Raw genomic sequence first — 20,536 nt, 5'->3', positions numbered from 1 at the left:
CAGGTATTTGTGCTGCACTTCCAAAGTCCAGAGAATCTCAGCAGTGAGTGAGCAGCGACACCACGCTGAGCTGGTTTTGCCCTCTTGGCCATTTGCTCCAAGATAGCACAAGACATATCTTGGATAACGTGGTGGGTTTTGCTCTGGGCTTTGCATGGCAGAGTTGTTGTTCTGGACATCAGGGATGGTGCTGTGCAGTATTTCTGTAATTGCTGCTTAGAGGATGCTTCATCTCTCCCATCTGAGAGATGCCCTCCTATCCAGGGGTGGATTCTGGATCTAGAATTAGTGTTGTTTGTGGGAATGCTAGTAGAGTTGTAAATACAGAAATAATGTCTGTTCCAACTCCACTTCTCTCCTGGGGCCTTTCCTGAGATGTCTGCTTGTCTGTTTTGGCCAGGTTTGGTACCAAGGATTTCTGTGATGCCCAGTGTGACTTCCTGCACAAGGTGCATTTCCACTGCGTGGTGGAGGAATGTGGAGCCCTCTTCAGCACCCTGGATGGAGCCATCAAGCACGCCAAGTGAGTGGGAGAGCAGGGGGCAGGGAAAGCCCTGCAGTTCAGGAGCACCCCAGGTGCCCTTTGAGGCAATGGAATGTCCCAGTAAAGAATGAGTAAGGCTTCCATGAGTGTGGCCATTCACTTGCCTGAGTCTGCAGGGCTTGTTGCAGATTTTAACACAGATCTGCTAGCATGGTTGGTCTCTCCTGTTGGATGCTTCCCTGTGAGCAGGAAATGTCTGGCTTCTCCCAGCAGCCCTGGGAAGCTGCCCCACAGCTATTCTCAGTGGCTGCAGTGATTCTGGAATTTCTCTAATTTTAAGGTTTGGCACCTGTCTCCACCCATCCTAATGATTCCCCTTCTCTTCATTGATGATTTTAGGATGGGCCTAAATCTTACTTCAAAGTCTGCAGAGCCCCTTTTAGGATTTATCCACACCAATTTGTTTACAGGTTCCTGCCACATTCTTGTTGGTGTTTAATCAAATTACATGAAATGGTCAAGGATTTATGTCTGAATTGGTGTTGTGTTTTGCAGTTTTCACTTCCGAACTGAAGGTGGAACTGTGAAAAGCAACTCTGAGTCTCCCTTCTCAACTGCTACAGAGAATAAAGCTTCACTGGCCCCTTCATCACCATCTGCTGCTTCTGCCACCATGGCCAGTGCTCCTGCCCTTGAGGTGCCCCCTCCCAATCCAGCTGCTATGCCCTCTGCTCCCACACTACTTGCTTGGAAACAGCTGGCTTCAACCATACCCCAGATGCCTCAGATCCCAGCATCAGTGCCTAACCTGGCAGCTTCACCCTTGGCAACGACTTCCCTGGAGAATGCCAAGCCTCAGGTCAAACCTGGATTTCTTCAGTTCCAGGAGAAGTAAGTTTGAGCTACCATTTGCCTCCTTCTGTCCTCCCCAGCCAACCTTTCCTCAGAGCTGCAATACCAGACTTCTGCTCACCCACTGAGAAACCTGCCCAGAAAGTACTCTGGGCTTGGCTTCACAGAAAAATTATTTCTGTGAAGTCTAGGAAATACGTTAAGGTTTTTGGGTGCATCTGAGAACAATTTTAAACATGAGTTTAGAAGATAAATAAACTTGGTGATCTATTTATCACTGATACCTGTTTTGTCCCTTGTGAGAGCTGTGCAGAATTAGAGGTGTCTTTGCAGAATGTTTGACAATAAAGGGTTATTGGGCCAGAATTTCGTGCCCTGAGTGGGGGTGGAAGGTACCAAACCCATTAGCTGAGAGAGGGGCAGTGCTGGTCTTGTCAGATCAGGGGAAGCCCTGGCATCCTGCAGTGGCCACACTCAGGAGTTGTGTTTCCTTTGAACTTTAAATTGGAAAAGTGGAATTGTAGGAATTGTAGTAGTGTTGCCAGCCTCAATTTCCCTGAAGAGGAAGGTAGCTATGGGAAATCTGTGGGCCATGTTTGGAACAGAGGCTTCAGCTGGGCTCCCCTTGAATTAAATCTTGGCAAAGAAACAAATGTGTGAAATGAGTGAAGGTGATGATTGTGTTTTGGATGTGTTCCAGTGATCCCTGCTTGGCAACAGACTGCAAGTACGCCAACAAATTCCACTTCCACTGTCTCTTTGGGAACTGCAAGTATGTGTGCAAAACCTCTGGCAAAGCAGAATCCCACTGCCTGGACCACATCAACCCCAACAATAATCTGGTGAATGTGCGAGACCAGTTTGCTTACTACTCCCTGCAGTGTCTCTGTCCAAACCAGGTAAGAGCCATTCCAGAGCAGTGTTCTGGCAGGACTGGGGAGCAGGAGATGAAGGATCAGGTAGACTGACTCTCCAGCAGGAAGTGAGGCTGTGTGTGGCTTTCTTGGTGTTACTACAGAACCATGGAAGTCATAATTATGTGGTCTGGAAAAACATTTGGGTTTTATCAAATGGGAAATCATGATGCTTTTGTGTATTTTTGACTTGGGTGAAGTGGACAAGGGAATGAGAATAATCTGAGAGACATAAGATGAAATAGAATAAAGATCTGTGATGAATCCAGGGAAAGCCATGAGTAAGCTTTGAGATATCTCAACAGAGAATAGTGTATTACAGGGTACACGACAGCAATGTAAAAAGACTCGAAAGAGAACAAGGTGCAGGGCAGGTTGTGGAAGATAAGATGGGATCTGGAGTATCAGTGCAGGCCCCTGTGCCACATCAGAAGGGTCAGCATTACAGCAGGCAGTTGGGAGTGCATTTGTTTGGAGCTGCCTGAAGCCCCATCGCTGTGTGCTCCCCTGCAGCACTGTGAGTTCCGCATGCGAGGCCATTACCACTGCCTGCGCCCCGGCTGCTTCTTCGTCACCAACATCACCACCAAGCTGCCCTGGCACGTGAAAAAGCACGAGAAGGCAGAGAGGAGGGCGGCCAACGGCTTCAAGTATTTCACCAAGCGGGAAGAATGTGGCAGACTAGGTGAGTTTTGCTCCGTTTCTGGTGTGGCGTGTCCCACGTCCAGGCCAAGGATGTCGTAAGTCAGAACCTGCACATTATGCTTAAGAGGTATTTGGTCATTAAATCACTAAACAAGAAAGGCAACAAAACATAAAGCAGTTCTTGGTCTGTCTGGTTGAAGGATGTTTTCACAAATAGACTCAAGCTAAATGAATAGAGACTGTACTATACAGAATTGTATATACGAATTTGTCTGGACATAAAGCTTCCTCTTTTTTCTTCTTTTTATCTAATTGTCAAAGCCTTTTTGTGTGTGTTTGCTGTTTGGCACTCTGCACGTGTCAGCAGTGTTTGGTTTGGGAGGGATGGGGTGCGTGGGGTACCTGCACCCAGCACCATGTGCATTTGTGGGCTGGCCCTGCTGTGCAGTGGACACACATTTAGCCAGCACCCTGAGTTTGCCTGCATAGATAGAGGTGGCTTGGTGGGATGGTGTAGGTGTGGTATGGTTTTACCAACATGTGGACTCATTTCTGCATGTGTACATCCCTGGGGTTTATGTTGTGCATTTATAGACAGCAGGTGCAGAAAGCACTGGCCTGTTTTAAGGGCTGTGAATGTTTCTGAAGAAACATGATAGATATTTTCAATGTATGTTTCTGTGTGTAGAATTGTGTAAGTGTGTATGACTGGGGAGAGAGAGGTGAAACATACATATATAAATAAAGGTGGATGGCTGTAGATAGATGAGTAAAAAAGTGAGCCTGTCTGTAGGTCTCTACCTCTGTGCATATGGCAAGGGAGGATGGGGAGCAGCAGATCCTGATCACTGATGTAGCTGTGTCTGAGCTATGACAAGCCACTGTTTCTCAGCTCTGCAGTGTGGCTGTTTGGGATTGTCCCTTCATGGTTTGTGCTGGCCTGGCACGCGTGGCTGTGGCCACAAGGAGCAGAACGTGTGGAGTGCTCTGTGCCAGAGCCCAGAGGAATTGCTGCTGTTCAGTAGCTGCCCCTATTGCACAACAGCTTTGGAGTGGCAATAAACACTTCTGGCTCATTCCTGTCTAACCAGAGCACACACACTGTCCAGAGCTAGAGTTGATATGAGGCTGGTGTTCTGGGAGCACAGTTAGAGGGGGGAAAAAAAAGAACTTTTCATTTCTAATCTAATTATGAGCATGTATTTTGATTGCAGTTTCTGTGATACAGCTAAATGTCCTGGTTTTGTTCTTGTTGTAAAAGAAAAGGCACTAGCTAAGACTGAAGAGCATTAGGCACTACCAGATGTAATGGCAATGTTCCTTCCTTTATAATGGCACAAAGAGGGATGGGACTAGGCTGAGCTCTTAGATCTCTGTACACTGTAATCCTCTCTTGCAGTTGCTCAGCAGGCAGTAGATTGTGAGTTTGGTTTTTTTCATTCAAGACTGTTCCTGAATAACCCATGGCCACTGATAATGTTCTTTCCAATCATCTTCCCGCTGGTGCTGCTCCCTCTCAGAACCTTCATGTGCAACATAAATGTGGGTTTTGTGTCTGCAGGCTGCAAATACAACCAGGTGAACAGCCACTTCCACTGCATCCGAGAGGGCTGCCAGTTCTCCTTCCTGCTCAAGCACCAAATGACATCCCATGCCAGGAAGCACATGAGGAGGATGCTGGGGAAGAACTTTGATCGTGTTCCTACTCAGGTAACACCTTGTTGTTGAAGCTGTAGATGAGTAAAGATGATAAGCATTGATTGCAAAACATTGCTTAGTGCAAACAGTTTTTCCTTGTGAATTTTGCAGAAAAATATTGAGAAGGATAACACTGAAATACTCATACTTACAACTTGCACTCTCTCCCAGCTCTTTCAATATATACAGTTGGCTCATTAAAATTAACGTGCTTAGGATATGGAGGAATTGAATGTGCTGGTTAAAGCAGATATTTCCTGTTACATATAAAGAATTTACCTAGGATGGGAGAAATACCAATCTTGACATTTCTCTTCCCTTATTGATGTGGATTTAGTTGGGGCATTCCCTCTCCTCTCTCAGGAATTAGCAGAGTGATGCAATTGCTGCTTTACTAAGACAGAGAGCAGCTGGCAGATTAGGTGTGGAATGGAAGAGTTTCAGCTGCAGCACTGAGCTGCTGCTCCAAAGGACAGCATCCCTGCCACCTCTCACTTGTTCTTATCCTTTAGTTGTTTCATCTGCCATTGACTTGGTAGATGAAACGAGCTGTCTTTATTTAAATGCCTGTGGCTGATCTGACCCTAAGAACATCATCTGGTGTATGGAAATCAGAAGAGACCATCTGTAGAAGCAAGATGAGAACCCTCTTTCATTCCACAACATGGGAATAAGAGGTCCCTGTTAGTTATTAACTACTGCCAGTAAGTGAACTGTTCAAGTCTAGTGCTGTTGGATTTAAGGAGTTCACAGATGCTGAGGAACTGGTGTTGCTGTTGTGGCAGCTTTTGGTCTCTAATAAAAAGTTTAGGTACAAGAATCAGACTTAGGAAGATTCAACAAAAAATTTGTCTTCACTACTCTTCTAGCACATGCTGAGTCTAACCCTAAGAATTGTAGTGCACACTGGGCAGAAAATGCTGTGTTTAACCTGCATCTTTCAGGGGCTCAGCACTGAGCTCAGGCATGGTTCCAGCATCTGACTGCAGCAGGACCCCCAGGGTGAGGGGGCAATGCCAACATTAACACCTCCTCTTTGGGAACACATCAGAAGCCACACACCAGGATGCTGGTGCCAAGATTAACACTCGCAGCTCCCCAGTGCAGCACAATTCACATACCAGGGTGCCTGTGCCAGCTTCAATGCTCTGAGCTCCAGGAGGAGCCCTGCTCTGGCCCCAGTGCCACGGGTTCCATCACAAGCACGTGCCAGCCATGCCCCACGAGCTGTGGCAGAGGGAGATAAACGTGCAGACAGATGGGTTTGGTCCTGGTGTCTTGCTTTTGGTGTGAAAGTCCCCGTCCTGTTTTCCTGCTGCAGGTTATTGGCCACACTCCAAGAAATGAAAATCTCCCCCAGGTTGGCAGCATGGCACCCAGCCCAGCCTCATCAGGAACCCCAGCTTCCTTTCAGGGACCCCCCAGCATGATGGACACTGAAACAGAAGAGTACATGGATTACACTGGCTGCAGCCCTGGGGGCATCTCCTCTGAGTCCTCCAACATGGACCGCAGCTGCTCCAGCACCCCCGTGGGCAATGAGAGCACATCAGCAGGTAAGGGCGAGGCTGTGTGTGAAGGGGATCCCCAGCTGCCTGCTCTCCTGGCAGATAAACTCATCAAAAGAGGCCAAGGGACAGTTGCACCTTAAAATACACTCTGTGCCAACTTGAGTAGTGCCTCACACTAACCCAGCTCTCTCCAGCACCTGAGAGAAGAGGTCCATCAAAATATACACCTCAAGTATCCAGGAACATAGCAGTATACCTTTGTCCTCCCAGTAAGAGAGGTTTTTATCCTGGGTCTTGGAGTTGGGTATATTTTGCTAGTTGACTTTTAAAAAAAAGAAAAAAAAAGAACAGAAAAAAAGAGCTGCGGGCCCCTTCTGTACTTGGAATTTTCTCTGGTACCTCTTTGTATTTCCTCAAGCAGCATCCAAAGTCAGGCATTTATTGTACTGGTGAAGTACAACAGCAGATTGACATACACAGGGGATAAAACCTATCACATCTTCAGAAAGCCACGTCTAAAAGCAGCTCCCTGAGCTCCCTTCCTCACCCAAGAACTCTTGTTCCACTTTGTGCAGTTGCACAGAGCAGTCCCCCTTCATCCCCTCTTTTGGAAAGCAAGTTCCTGCCCTGTTTGCCAGGATCATGCAGATCATCTCCCCCTGCCCTGCATTACAGGCTCAACTCACCAGGAGTCAGATACCTGGTAGGAATTCTGCCATCACAGAGTGATGACCAGGGGTCTCTCAGCTGTACCTTCCCAGGGTTTAGTGGGATATTCTGCATATGCTGCCTCAGTTTGCTTTAATTCCATACACATTTTCCTAGTTTTCTTCCCCCCCCAGTTAAAGGCCACCACAGCAGTCAGGTTGTAGGAGCACTGCTGGGTCGTGGCACTGGCCCCACGACATTATGGCACCTCCAGAGGGTTCTGTGGGGCACTGGTTCCTGGCACACTCTTCTGTGCCAGTTGTGGCCCAGGTGTAGGAAATGCCCCCACTGCTCTCCAGGCAGGGAGCAGCTCCACCTGCCCCAGGTGCCAGAGCACCCTTACAGCTGGGAACTGAAGCAGGCAGCAGCCCTACAGATGAGCAAGGAGCAGAATGACCAAATGAATCCAGAATTCCTGCCTGAAAGCCTGTGTCTCTTCCCCCATGCCATAAAGGCACCTTACCTCCTGCAGAGACAACTCTCCTCTTCCTGGTGCTGTCAATTCACCTTCTGTTTCTTCTCTGTTGCAGTTCTGTTTCATACATTTGTGAATGTATTTTCCATTTCCATCGTATTGCTTCTGCTCTTGGGTTCTCATTTCAGTTCTTTTGTTTCTTGATTTTTTGGGGTTTTTTGTTTGGTTCTGTTTTATCGTTTTTTCCTTTCTTTTCCTTTTTTTTCCTTTTTTTTTTTTTTTTTCCTGCTTTTTTTTTTTTTTCTCTCCACATTCTCCAGGCTGCCTGGCTCCTTCTACCGCTCCTGCCGCTGCCGATGATGCCACCCACACTGCAGCACAGCCTCCACCACCATCTCTGCCTCCATCTTTCTCACAAGCCCTGCTTAGGTCTCCCCTGCCCACCCTGCCCTACCTGTTCTCCCCCTCGTGTCTCTCGTACTCCCTGCTCAGTGCCACGCTGGGAGCCAGCAGAGGCATTGTCATGCCTGCCGCCAGCACCGCTGGGTTCTCGCCCATCGTTGCCACTCCAACTCCAGTAAAAAGTGACGTTCCCTTAGTGCAGGATGCAGCAGGTAACACTTGTTTGCTTTCTCTCCGTGTCCCGTGCCCAGCTCTGTCCCCTCTCACCCTGCCCACGGCTTTGCCCTGCGCCTTTGGGTGGGCAGAGCAGCAGAGGTCACTCTGTGCCCTGGCAGGTCCGTCCCTGCCTGCTCCTTTTCCTCGCTGACACAGTAACCAAGGGGAAGCAGACCACAGCAAACCATTCACGGGCATTTGGATGAATGACTGAGAGCAATTGCCACCAGTTCCTAACTATGAGAAAAACCTAACAAAACCCACAGTTAACGTGCATTGTCAGTGTCTTGGTAACCTCAAAGTGGCCGCAGAGCAAACTTCTGCTGTGTGGCATTAATGGGACTTAGATCCTGGTTAGATCTTCCAGGCCACCCAAGCCAGTGCCTGCCCTAGTGTGCTGCACAGGTGAATGTCTGATTCAGGTCCTGTGCTTCAGCTGATCTTGCAAACGCCACCAAGTTCAGGGGTGCCTTGCCAGGATGAGGAGTGAAGTACAGGCAGTGTCACAGGACAACAGCATCAGACAGGCTGAGCTGTTTCTCACACTCGTTATTTATCAAGGCTCTAATCAGCTGCAGAAAATACAGATAGATTTCAGATTTAGGCTGCCATGATTCCCATGTGTGACTAAGATCAGAGATGTCTCAGGCTGGGTATTCTCATTCCATCTGGGAATGGCTTTTAGGGTGTGTCTCATTTTGGCTTCTTTTCTCAACTCCTAGCTCTTTTCTACTTAATTAAGGACATCTTTGTGCCTAAAGTTCACACTTATGAGGTTTCTGGCAGCCTTGAAATGTCCCAGTCATTCTTCCTGCCAGTTTCAGTAATGTGTAAATCCAAGGTCGAAGGTTGGGATTGTGGCTGGAGGACCAACTTCACAGGTTTCCAACTCCAGTTCATAGGTTTTTCTCAAGAGACCTGGCAGGAGAAGGATCCCTGCCTTGTCCAGATGAGTGTGTGCCAATTAACAAAATTCACAAGAAACTCTGTCTTTGCTTCTTTTTTAACTGAACTGCATGCAGCCTGAAACATTTTTAACCTTGTGCTGTGCTTCCTCTAATCAAACATTTTTAAGTGTCTTTTGTTTTTACCTTGGTATAGTTTGGTGAATGCTGACATTATTAGTGGTTAAAGAAATAACCTTATGGAAAACATTTACCACTGAGATTTGGTGGGGATCACATCCATGGAGGCTTGTAGCCTTTCACAGGGGGCAGGGACTGAACTTTGGCAAAAGAGGAGAGTGCACCAAGGTGTCATCTCTCTTCATTATGCCCTTACTCCAAAACTTTACCTGGATGAGAAAACAGAATTGGTTTTCAATTAAAGTTTTAAGCACATCCGTTTGAACTATTTTAAAAGCTGTGTAGCTACAGAGTTTTAAACAGGTAAAATTTAAATTCTATTTATTTCCCATCCAGAGTCTTTTCTTTAAGATGGGTTATCCCATATTCCCATCCAAAGACAGACAATATGAGCATTAATTAATTATTGCAAGGAACTTGATGGTTTGGCTGTAATTTTATTAAACAGAGTTAATCTGGACAGCAGCGACTTGTCTAGGCACCACTGCACTTACATGAGTTGGCTGGAAGTGGAGAACTGGATTTGCAATGCCAGATGTTTAGGGGGGAGCAGAGAGCAAATTGGTCACAGATTCTGTAGTTAAGAGCCTGCCAATTTCAAATCTCCAGTGACAGAAAGTGATTGTTTCAGTGGTAGCTGGTGAAATGAGCCTCAGCGTGCAGTTTGCACTGTGTCACTCAGGTGGTCTCACCATGGACGCCCCGAGCTGCTGTCCTGAGTCTGAGCACGAGAGCCAGTCACAAATGGGGTGGAAAAACCTTTTGTTCTTTGCTTATCCCACAAACTGTAGGGCCCAGCCATGTGGGAGAGGAGGTTCCTGGCACCCCTCCATTGGGAGTGTGGGAGCTTTCCTCCAGTGTCACCACCCTCTCTTGAAGGGGGTCACTGAGGAGTTGTCACCTGTAATTCTGTGCACCTGCCCAAAAGGAAGCAATGCCACACAATTGACTGTCCCTTCAGGCCCCCAGACCAGGATGGAAACTGCTCTAGGTTCTCAGGCCCCCTGCCCTGTGTGTCACAAACTGGGCTTCATTTAAAAAGATGGCAGTTTCAGCAGGGAGAGAGTAAAAAAAAAAAAAGTATGTGTTGGTTGCAAGCTATAATTTCTAATTACACTCACAGTTCTGCACCTGGTGAGAAATTCTTGCCTCCAACCTTGTCTGTGCTGCATGTTGATACTGGAGGTTGTGGGTTGATTCTGGAAACAGCCAGCAGAGAAGAAAAAAGTTAATAGATAGATTGAGGTCGTGTCTTTGATGTCAGTGTGATCCTGGGGGACGTGAGCACTAGCCAGTTATGCTGGCCCTGTGAATCAAAGGGGAAGATAGATGAGGGATCTTTATTTATACTAGGGGCATAGTGGAATTTTTGAGACCCAAGGGAATGTTGCAGAGCTGGTATTTTCTCTCAGAGTCCACTGGCTAGTGATGATGAGAATTAGCCCCATTGAACATCTGTCCATCTGTCTTTCTAAGTGCACTCATTGTAATATGTGGGCTCATTACAGTGAGGGATGTTGCAGTCTCCTGGCCAAAGTCCATCCTGTTTCTATAAATTTCCACACCCCCCCCCCCGCTGCAGTTTTCATCACGCATGGGATCTTCCTTCACTTCCTGCCTGTCCTTGGCAATTGTAGAGTATCACAAGAGCCTGGGTAGGGGAAAACAGTGCACACGTACAAGCTTTTAGCACTGCAGCTCTTTTTACCACCCCAGTGAACTACAGTGACACACCTCAGTCCTTGGACTGGAACGAGCTAGCTCCTCCCTGTTCTGATTTGAGGAAAACGGGACTAGAGATTAGGTTAAGCAGCAAGAGAAACTGTGAAAGTAGCAAACCAGAGAAGCAGCAGTTAACATGTGTACAAGATCAGGTTTGCCAGAGCAGCAATCAGAGACAGGGCAGGATGTGCTGAAAACTGAGGAAGTGATGTCCAGCAGGAACCCAAGTCCTGGAGCTGAGGCTCGCTGGGAGCTCGAGGGACGAGCTGGGGTGGGAACATTTGCAGCATTGTGTCTTGGCAAACACTGAGCTTGCCAGGACGGCTGGGAGATGCAGAGACCTGGCTGTCAGCAACACCGCCCTGCGCTTTCTCTCCTCAGGGAACACCATCACTATGCCAACTGCCTCGGGGGCCAAGAAGCGTTTCTGGATTATTGAGGACATGTCCCCGTTTGGCAAGCGCCGCAAGACCGCGTCCTCACGCAAGATGCTGGACGAAGGGATGATGCTGGAGGGCTTCCGGCGCTATGACCTCTACGAGGACTGCAAGGACTCGAGCTGCCAGTTCTCTCTCAAGGTTACCCACTACCACTGCACACGGGAGAACTGTGGCTACAAGTTCTGCGGCCGTACCCACATGTACAAGCACGCCCAGCACCACGACCGTGTTGACAACCTAGTATTGGATGATTTCAAACGCTTCAAGTCTTCACTGAGCTGTAACTTCCCAGACTGTCAGTTCTCTGGCAATAGCACACACTTCCACTGTCTGCGCTGCGGCTTCCGCTGCACCGACAGCACCAAGGTGACGGCGCACCGCAAGCACCACGGCAAGCAGGACGTGATCAGCGCCGCCGGCTTCTGCCAGTTCAGCTCCAGCGTGGACTGCGAGGTGCCTGACTGCAAGTACAAACTCAAATGCTCCCACTTCCACTGCACCTACCCCGGCTGCAAGCACACGGTGGTGGGCATGTCTCAGATGGACTCTCACAAGCGCAAACACGAGAAGCAGGAGCGAGGGGAGCTGCCTGCCATCTCTCCCGGCCCCGAGGGCCTCGCCCACTCCGCTCTCGAGTACGATATCCAGAACTCTTCCATCAACCTGGACAGTTCGCTCAACCTCAGCACCGACAACAACAGCTCGCTGTTCTTCCTGCAGAATGCGGCCGGCGTGGGCCTCAACGACTCGCTGGACCTCAGCAAGAAGCAGGCAGAGCCCGCCGAGGGCCCGTCCCCCAGCAGGGCCGGGGCCGCGGCCCCCGAGAGGAGCGCAGCGGCTCCGGGCGCCGGGGACGGGGAGGACGAGGACGACTCCTCCCAAGAGGATGAGGAGGACGATGAGGAGGAGATGAATGAAGAGGAGGAGGATGATGAAGAGGAGGATGACGACGATGACGATGAGGAGGATGAGGAGGAGGAAGACCTGAACACGGATTCTGAAGAATCGCTGCCGGACCCTGAGGGCCTGGCCGCTAAAGAAGACGGAGAGCCAGAGGAGGGTGCTTCTTCCACAGACCACGGCGATGCTTCCAGGCCTCAGGGCGAGCCAGCCCTCACTCCAGCCCCAGCTCCTGCCCCTGCTCCGGCCCCGGCTGCTGCCTCAGCCTCCACCGTTGCTCCAGCGGCTTCTCCCTAATCCTAGAGACAGCAACGGCAGTGGTTTGGTTTTTCCCTTACACAGATTTACTGAGAGGACCCCGTATAAGGCAAGAACAAAGATGGGGATGGCAAATGAAAAACGAACTCCGTGCCACAGATGAGAGAGAGGAAGGAAGGAAACCCCTGCTCCTCCCCAGGCCCCAGAAGAGATCAGTTGGCAGCAGGACTGGTGCTGCATCACTCCATTCTACAGATCCTGGAACAAGGGGGCAGGATGCAGCAAAAAAAATACCCTTTATATGGACACGAACCCTGAGGGTACCCACTACTTTCCTTGCTCCCTGCACGGTGCGTGGGGCCTGTGCCCATCTGGGGACCCTTTTTTATGGGTGGGGCTCTATCCCCCCAATTTTCTTTCTGGGTTTTATTTTTCCATGTTTTCAGTTGTACGATAATAATAATAATCTCCACTTCTTGGAGGGGGGTGGGTGGGAACAAGAGGTAATGAATTTTAGAAATATATATTTGTGTGTGTGTCTCTCTATATAATGTACACACACACACATATATAAAATTAAAGGAATTGGTGTCACAAAGACAAGTAGCTCAGCTTTTGCCAGTGGGAAGGAGGGGGTGAGGAGTGTGCTCTCTCTCTCTCTCTCTCTCTCTCCACCCTTCCCCCTTCTTTCTCCAGCATTAAATGGCATCAGACAGCCAGGGTGGGAGTGGGTATTTATTGTCACATAAATGAGGATGCATTAATGAATGAGTAGGGGTGGGAATGGGACACTCCTCTGTTCTTCCAGATCCTTTTTACTGTTAATGATAATAATTTTGAATGCTATTTATATTGTAAAACTTTCTCAGTCTACACTTTCTCTGTAGGACACCTCTCCTCATCCCTGCTGTTCTGGCTGTAGGGATTTAGCTGAAGTAACCTGGGAAGAACACAGCAGGCAGTTTAAAGGGTCTGTCTCACTGGAGGACTGGGGTTACTCTGCCATCCAGTTCCATCTCATCCCAACCCTTAGGTGCTTCCTCTCTGCGGAGGTGAGGCGTTTTTGTGGTGCTTCAGTATCCCCATCTCAGGAGGCCGCGAGCTGCCCCTGCCCCATGTGCGGCACAGGGAGCCCCAGGCTCGCCCAGGAGCGTCCTGGTCCCTGCAGCAGCCTGGGGACAGGGAGCAGGACAGGGAGCAGGACAGGGAGCAGGACAGTGCCCTGCCCGCCCTGCGGTGTGTGACAGACGCGGATCTCAGGTGACTGTGGCAGGGGGGTGCCCTGCTCAGCTCAGGGCTGGGGAGGGGGCAGCCCTGCCCTGCCAGCCCTGCCGTGCCAGCCGTGCCCTGCAGCAGAGCCCTGCAGTCCCTGCTGCTCTCCCTGCTGTCCCACTGCCGTGTGCAGTGCCAGACCCGCCTGGAGCCCGGGGCAGCTGCTGCAGGGTGAGGCCCGGGCACTGCAGGAGCACTCGCTGCCCCTCCAGCAGCCTGGGCTCTGCCCTGGCCCTTTGCTGCTGTCCCCTCCTGGCCTGGCCTGGCCTGGGACACACACTACAGGACCCTGTCCCGGGCTCTGCCAGGTGCCGCAGGAGCTGTCTGACCCCAAATCCTTGCCTGAGCCTCAAAGGGCTTGTCTGCACACACCAGGGCACCAGAAGGACTAGTATGAATTAATTCTGATCGTTATTTTGGTGCCAGTTTTAAAGTATACCGGATTAGTCTGAGCTTTGTCCTTTTTTAAAAAAAAATATAAAAATGCATTTTTTTATACCATGCAGGCACCCTCTCCCCTCCTCAGCTCCATGAGCACTTCAGCTCGAAGGGATCCCCAGGATTTGTTTTCTCTCTGAACAGATAAAGGCCTCAAGAAATTTAGGTTGCTTTTTTTTTTTTTTTTTGGTTATTTCCCTAAGGAACTGGTGCAGATCAGGTCTGATTTATAAACAAGCAGCTCAGCTGTGTAAATGTGGGGACAGAATGTTCAGCTAATGTTTCAAAAGGAAAGGAAAAAAAAAAAGTTGTACAGTATTTTTCCTGTAAAGGTTATTACTATATATAGAACAAAAGAGAAACCACCAATGCCAAGGGGTGGAGGGGGAGGTGTCACCTGCCTTCTGGATAGCCCTTACATATGGTTAATTGTGTGCAATTTTTTTTCTCCTTTTTTTTTTCTCCTTTTTTTTCCCTTTTTTTTTTTTTTCTCTCTTTCGATGTAGTGTATGTTTGTAGGGGTGGCAGGGGAGGGGGGGCCTTAATGCTGTGGTTTGAGGCTGACTTGACACTCCCAGCACTGACCGGACCTGCACGATTCCGAACTCTAACTTGAATTTTGTAGAGATGAAACAAATGAAAACAAATGAAATATTATCACTAGTTTGTAGTTTATTTAATTCTTTGGAGTTCTTTTCCTCTATCAGCTATTTGTGTGGCTTTTATTTTTATAGGGGTTTTTTTGTTGTTTGTTTGTTTTTGTTTTGTTTGGTATATCCCCTACCCTCAGCTGTGTGTTTCCTAGCACAACCCCATTCTTGAATGGGGTTCCTGGGGCAGAGTGATGGAATGATGCCCTGGAATTTCTCAAAATGGGATGGGGCAAAAAAGATTTTACTTTACTAGCATTTGCTGCAGGTTCTGTACTTGTACATTTTCCCCGTGTTCAGCTACTTAGATAGTATGGTGATGGGCTCCAGGAGGAATCCTTAGATTAACACAAGCCACATCTTGCAAAGCAGATGTGATTATTTTGTACCGCCAAAACCGCCAGGATCTCTGTCAGTGACCGTGGGAGCAGGGCTGAGCCCTCCTGGAGGGCACGGGGAGCCAGGGGCAGCCCTGGCCACTGTCCCTGCCCTGGGACACGGGGTCCCACCTGTCCCCAGCCCCCGGGCTGAGCACTGCACGGCAGCGTGAGGAGGAAGGGCTGAGAGAGGTGAGGGATGTGAGGGATGGGTGTGAGGGATGGGTGTGAGGGATGGATGGATGTGAGGGATGGATGTGAGGGATGGATGGATGAGAGGGATGGATGTGAGGGATGGATGGATGAGAGGGATGGATGTGAGGGATGGATGTGAGGGATGGATGGGTGTGAGGGATGGGTGTGAGGGATGGATGTGAGGGATGGATGTGAGGGATGGATGAGAGGGATGGGTGTGAGGGATGGATGGATGTGAGGGATGGATGTGAGGGATGGATGGATGAGAGGGATGGATGTGAGGGATGGATGTGAGGGATGGATGGGTGTGAGGGATGGATGGATGTGAGGGATGGATGGATGTGAGGGATGGATGGATGTGAGGGATGTGCAGTGGCTCCGGCCGCACTGGGCAGGGTCCCCGTGGGGCTGAGTGGGCCAGAAGGGCCCGTGTTTATCTATGCACACCATTTTCTCCCCCCAGGCCCCCTCCTTCTCCCTGACATCTCAGCCCTCTCCCAGGCTCTGTCCCCTCTGGTGTCACCCCAGGAGCTGGGCAGGGACTGGGGCTCTGTCCCTGCTGCAGGTGGCCCCGGCCAGCCCGGCCCCGTCCTCTCCCAGCCCTGCTCCTGTGACACTCGTGCACTGTCTCTGTTTGCAACAACAACAAAAGAAAGTTGAACCCAACTTTTTATTCTGCCATGTTCAGGCTTTAATTCAGCAAAACCCTTAAGCAGAAGAGTCTGAGTGGGCCCAGGTTTAAGCCCGAGCTTAAGTGCTTTTCTGAACAACAGCCCAACGCCCCGTCAGAGCAGGTGGTTTGTCATTCCAAGCTCTCATACCCATGGGACTGTCTAAAGAATGACCAGAGAAAGAGAGGGAGATTCAACTGGCTCTATAAGAAGAGGAAAGAGGAGAGAGGAAATGGAACTGTTTTGTCCAAAACAAGATAAAAACCAAACAATAATAAACCTTGAGATGGACCCTCCTGATTCTGCTACCATTCACTGCTGAAGAGCAAAAAAATTAAATAAAAACTATTGACTAGATTGTTCATTCTAGCCACGAACTCAACTGGATTAAAGTCTGCGTGGAAGGAATTTTATAAAGAAAAAAAAATTTAAAAAAAAATTTTCCAATGTAGCAAAAAAAAAAAAACCAACTTTAAAAAACAAAAATTAAAAAAAAAGACAATGAGGGAGGATTCTAGCCTTTTGTAATATCCATATTGCACACTAGGACTATAAGCCATTGCTAGCTCATTTTGAATTTTAAATGTGTAATTTTATTTTGTTTTGTTGTTGTTTTTTTCTTTCCATGGGGGAGGGGGGAAAATAAATGCTTGAACCACCAATGCTCTTTTTAATGTTTTATAAATATGTATGTGTATATATATAAATATAAAAATAATATGTATGCACATATATATGTGTGTGTGTATATATCTATATGTATATACATATATATAGATATATAGATATATATATAGGTTTTGAGACAAAAATGCAGAAAGTGAAAAAAAACACCCTAAACAGGATGGTGTGCTCTGATTTACTTGAATCTGGTCTCTTCAGCACCTGCGTTATTAAGAACTGAATATTTTTCCACTTGAATTTAGTGCTATTAGAAATTTAATATATGTGTTTTATTTATTTGATTTTTTTTTTTTTTTGCATGACTGATGCAAGGTTTGACATTTTCACTCAATAAAAACTGGAAAAAAAAAAAACCCAAAGTTGTAAGTGATGGAGTTGTCTTGTTGCTTGAGGAGGTGGTGGAATGACGAAGCGGGACAGGCACCAGGCAGCCCCTGCACGTGGAAATCCTTGTTTGCCCTCCCCGAGTGGCTCTTGCCCATGGAGCAGCTGGGGCTTTGTGCCCCTGCCACCACCATCAGAGGCCCTGGAGCAGCAGAGCAGTGCCTGCCAAGCCTGGTGCACTGGCAGCAGCTGCCTCCTTATTAGCAGGGAGGATTAGAGGCCTCTCTCTTTCAAAGCCCCCTTGCTGCTCTGCTGCAGCTCCCAGCCATCCTGTTTTCAGATGTCATTATCTGAACATGCTCCTCAGCCAACCCTGGAGCCCAGAGGTTTGTTCTCACTGGAGCTCTGCCCGCAGCACATGGAATATTCAAATGGCCTTGTTTCCAGGTGGGGACAGGGACAGGAACAACACAATTCATTGCTGGAAAGCTTTTGCTGGAACCTGTCTTTCCTCAGGGGGACTGACTGGACTTCATAAAGGAATGGCTGAGCTGTGGGAGAAGGTGCAAGCTCAACAAATCAAAGTCCCACTACTGCATTCGTTCCAAGCCCTTGCAGGTGGTGATAGTGCAGCCCTGCAGCCACAGCCCTGCAGCCACAGCCCTGCAGCCACAGCCCTGCAGCCACTGCCCTGCACCCACTGCCCTGCAGCCACAGCCCTGCAGCCACTGCCCTGCAGCCACTGCCCTGCACCCACAGCCCTGCAACCACAGCCCTGCAACCACAGCCCTGCACCCAGAGCCCTGCAGCCACAGCCCTGCAGCCACTGCCCTGCACCCACTGCCCTGCACCCACAGCCCTGCAGCCACAGCCCTGCAACCACAGCCCTGCAGCCACTGCCCTGCACCCACTGCCCTGCACCCACAGCCCTGCAGCCACAGCCCTGCAGCCACTGCCCTGCAACCACTGCCCTGCAACCACAGCCCTGCAGCCACTGCCCTGCAGCCACTGCCCTGCACCCACTGCCCTGCACCCACAGCCCTGCAGCCACAGCCCTGCAGCCACAGCCCTGCAGCCACAGCCCTGCAGCCACAGCCCTGCAGCCACTGCCCTGCAACCACAGCCCTGCAGCCACTGCCCTGCACCCAGAGCCCTGCACCCACTGCCCTGCACCCACAGCTCTGCAGCCGCTGCCCTGCAGCCACAGCCCTGCAGCCACAGCCCTGCCCCTGGTGAGCCCTGGGAAGCAGCAGACACCAGGCAAGGTCACTTGTCCTAATGTCAAGACAAAAATGGGGCAATTGCTGCTGCTATTGCACCTGCCTTTGAGTCGTCTGTGGCAGACACTGTCACATGGAAACCCTACCAAATGGATGAGGGCAAAGAGGGAAAAGGGATTTATTTGTAGGTAAAGGAGGTGCTGGAAGGGATGACAAGTCCTTGACACCAGCCCTGGGGGAAGAAGTGGGCTCACTGAGTCCCTCAGACACTTCCCTCACAAGGGTCAGGCATTGCTCAGGAGATGGGAACATGGTCCATCCTGAAGCAGACCCCTTCACCTTCCTAGAGCAAGGCAGGGTGTCCTTGCCCCAGTCCTGCTCTTGCCCATCCTAGCTGAGGAAGGGTGGCCAACAGAGGCAGCTTCCCTGCTTCCTTTTGCTCTTTTTTGGCAGGAAAACTCTTAAACAAACAAATGAAGAAACACTGAGGATTTAAGTAAACAGCTGAAGATTTATCTGACAGGCAGGCAGAGCTGTTCCTGCCCCTTCCTCCCTCCCCACAGGGCCGTGGCAGCCACAGCCCCTGCCCTGAGCCCCACAGCTGCCACAGCCCCACAGCCCCTGCTGGGATGCCAGGACAGGGCCAGGCTGTGCCTGAACCCCCGAGCTCTGCGGCTGACAGCTGAACTGGGCACAGCTGAGACCCCTGGTCCACGGCCAGAGCAGTGAGACAGCCCTGGGAGGGAAGCAGTGCCTTCATCCCTGCAGGTCACACCTGGGGAGGAGCCAGCTGTGCCCACAGGGCAGCCACCAGGGCTCCAGCTGTGCCCTGAGGCACCGATGCCCCTGCTGTGCCCACCCAGCCCAGGGCTGGCACAGCTGCAGCCCCTCCACGTCCCCTCCACACCCCCCTGCCAGGGCTGTCCCCCACAATTCCCCATTTTCCCACACAGATTAGCACGTTCTGCCTGCAGTTTTCAGATTTGGGGGGGGAAAGAAGGCAAGAAAGAGATGCAATAGTGGGATTTTCCAATTGGAGGCTGCACCAGGCTTGTTCCAGCAAACAGAGGAGTCTGTGAAGCAAGAGGGAGTCCCAAGCTCCATCTCACACCCAAAATCTGCTGCTGCTGCCATGGAAGTGTTGATATTGCTGCAAAAAAGCAGGCAGGTAAGCAGACAAACAGGCTCACAAGGAACCTGCTGTTAACAGTCCAGGAATAATTGATCTATCCAGGAAAGCTGCAGCATTTAGCATCCAGTCCTTAGTGCATTCACAAAGTGGAAACTGCTTAAGGAAAGCAAATCTGCTCAAAGAGATGGAAGAATGTCCACCCCAGAATTTGCTCTGGTTTAACTAAATCAGTTAAAGAAATTAATTTAGACAGGTGTTGCTCTTGCTGTGCACACACAAACCTCAGTGCAGCTCCAGAAGCAGAGGGACAAAGCTGGCAGCAGTCTGTGAGGTGTTGGAAAGGAAGGAGCATGAGGAGATAGACGTGAGGGGAGGTGAAAGGCAGACACGAGCAGGATGCTGCACACACCAGCCTTGCCAAGCAAAGACACAGGCAAGCAGCCTGGCAGAGTGACAGCCAGAGAAAGAGAAATAGGCAACAAACAAGGCAGTTGTACTTCTCCATCCTCTGAATCAGCCCTACCCAGCCAATCACCTTCTCACACAGGAGACACAGTCCCAAAGAAAAGCAAGTACTTCACCTAAACCAATAAAAAATACAGTGTCACTCTCCTATTCCTCTTCAGGCTGTTCTTGCAGCCAGCATCATAAAACATCTCTCATTATTTGCACAAACATAGAAGAAACAAAATAAAACCCTGAAGGATGAGTTCCTTCAGCAGATGCAGAAAAGAGGGGGCTTGGTAAAAAAAGCAGGGTGTTGTTCTAGGAGGCTCCATACTGTAAGTAATCCCTGAGCAGTCCTTGCAAAGCATTTGGGGAGATTTTTAGCCTGAAAGACTTTACAGAAATAAATTGTAATTGAGTTTTAATAATCTTCCCCTTTTCAGAAACGGCCTGACAGATGCTGCCTAGTGCTCACTTCTGCCCCATTTCAAATATTTTTACCTTATTTGGATGAAATATATTATTTTTCTAAAGAAAGGAGGTTGGGTTTTGTTTTTTTTTTTTTTTCTCTCCAAAGAGATGGTTTTCCCTTCGTCCAGCTGGTGCCTTTATTAGGTTAGTGCTTGCTCCCTTTTGGGGATGGGATTGTTTTTTTCCCTGATCTGGGACAGACCATGCCAGCCCCTCAATCTAAAAGCATGCAGCTTGTACTGCACAGCAAGTGGAGAAGTCAGGCCCTGATCTCCATCTTCCCTCTCCCTGATACCCCAAAACTCACCCTAAGAACATTTCCATTTTTTATATATTCTTCATAAGAGCATGAGAAGTGGTGAGAGCCACCCTTTCACCAGAATAACAGGTGGACACAGCTCCAAA

General features: G+C 49.5%; 1 protein-coding gene across 13 annotated transcripts in view; it reads left to right on the top strand.

Annotated features, from left to right (window-relative positions):
* The window catches only part of CASZ1 (castor zinc finger 1), a 188,860-nt gene extending 174,243 nt beyond the window's left edge, over positions 1-14,617 (top strand). For 12 of the 13 annotated variants that reach the window (XM_063176728.1, XM_063176735.1, XM_063176727.1 and 9 more), the window contains 8 exons: positions 401-523; positions 1,040-1,375; positions 2,037-2,235; positions 2,764-2,935; positions 4,457-4,605; positions 5,915-6,149; positions 7,548-7,841; positions 11,034-14,617. In XM_063176728.1, coding sequence (XP_063032798.1) covers positions 401-523; positions 1,040-1,375; positions 2,037-2,235; positions 2,764-2,935; positions 4,457-4,605; positions 5,915-6,149; positions 7,548-7,841; positions 11,034-12,289 — 2,764 coding nt within the window. In that variant the 3' untranslated portion in view covers positions 12,290-14,617. The remainder of the gene's footprint in view (positions 1-400; positions 524-1,039; positions 1,376-2,036; positions 2,236-2,763; positions 2,936-4,456; positions 4,606-5,914; positions 6,150-7,547; positions 7,842-11,033) is intronic. The other variant, XM_063176738.1, reaches the window with a different exon arrangement.
* Positions 14,618-20,536: the final 5,919 nt, after the last annotated feature.

The sequence above is a fragment of the Melospiza melodia genome, chromosome 26, assembly GCF_035770615.1.
Source record: "Melospiza melodia melodia isolate bMelMel2 chromosome 26, bMelMel2.pri, whole genome shotgun sequence".
Lineage (NCBI taxonomy): Eukaryota > Metazoa > Chordata > Aves > Passeriformes > Passerellidae > Melospiza > Melospiza melodia.
The sequence above is the reverse complement of the archived record's forward strand: the minus strand, read 5'-3'. Positions and strand labels throughout refer to the sequence as shown.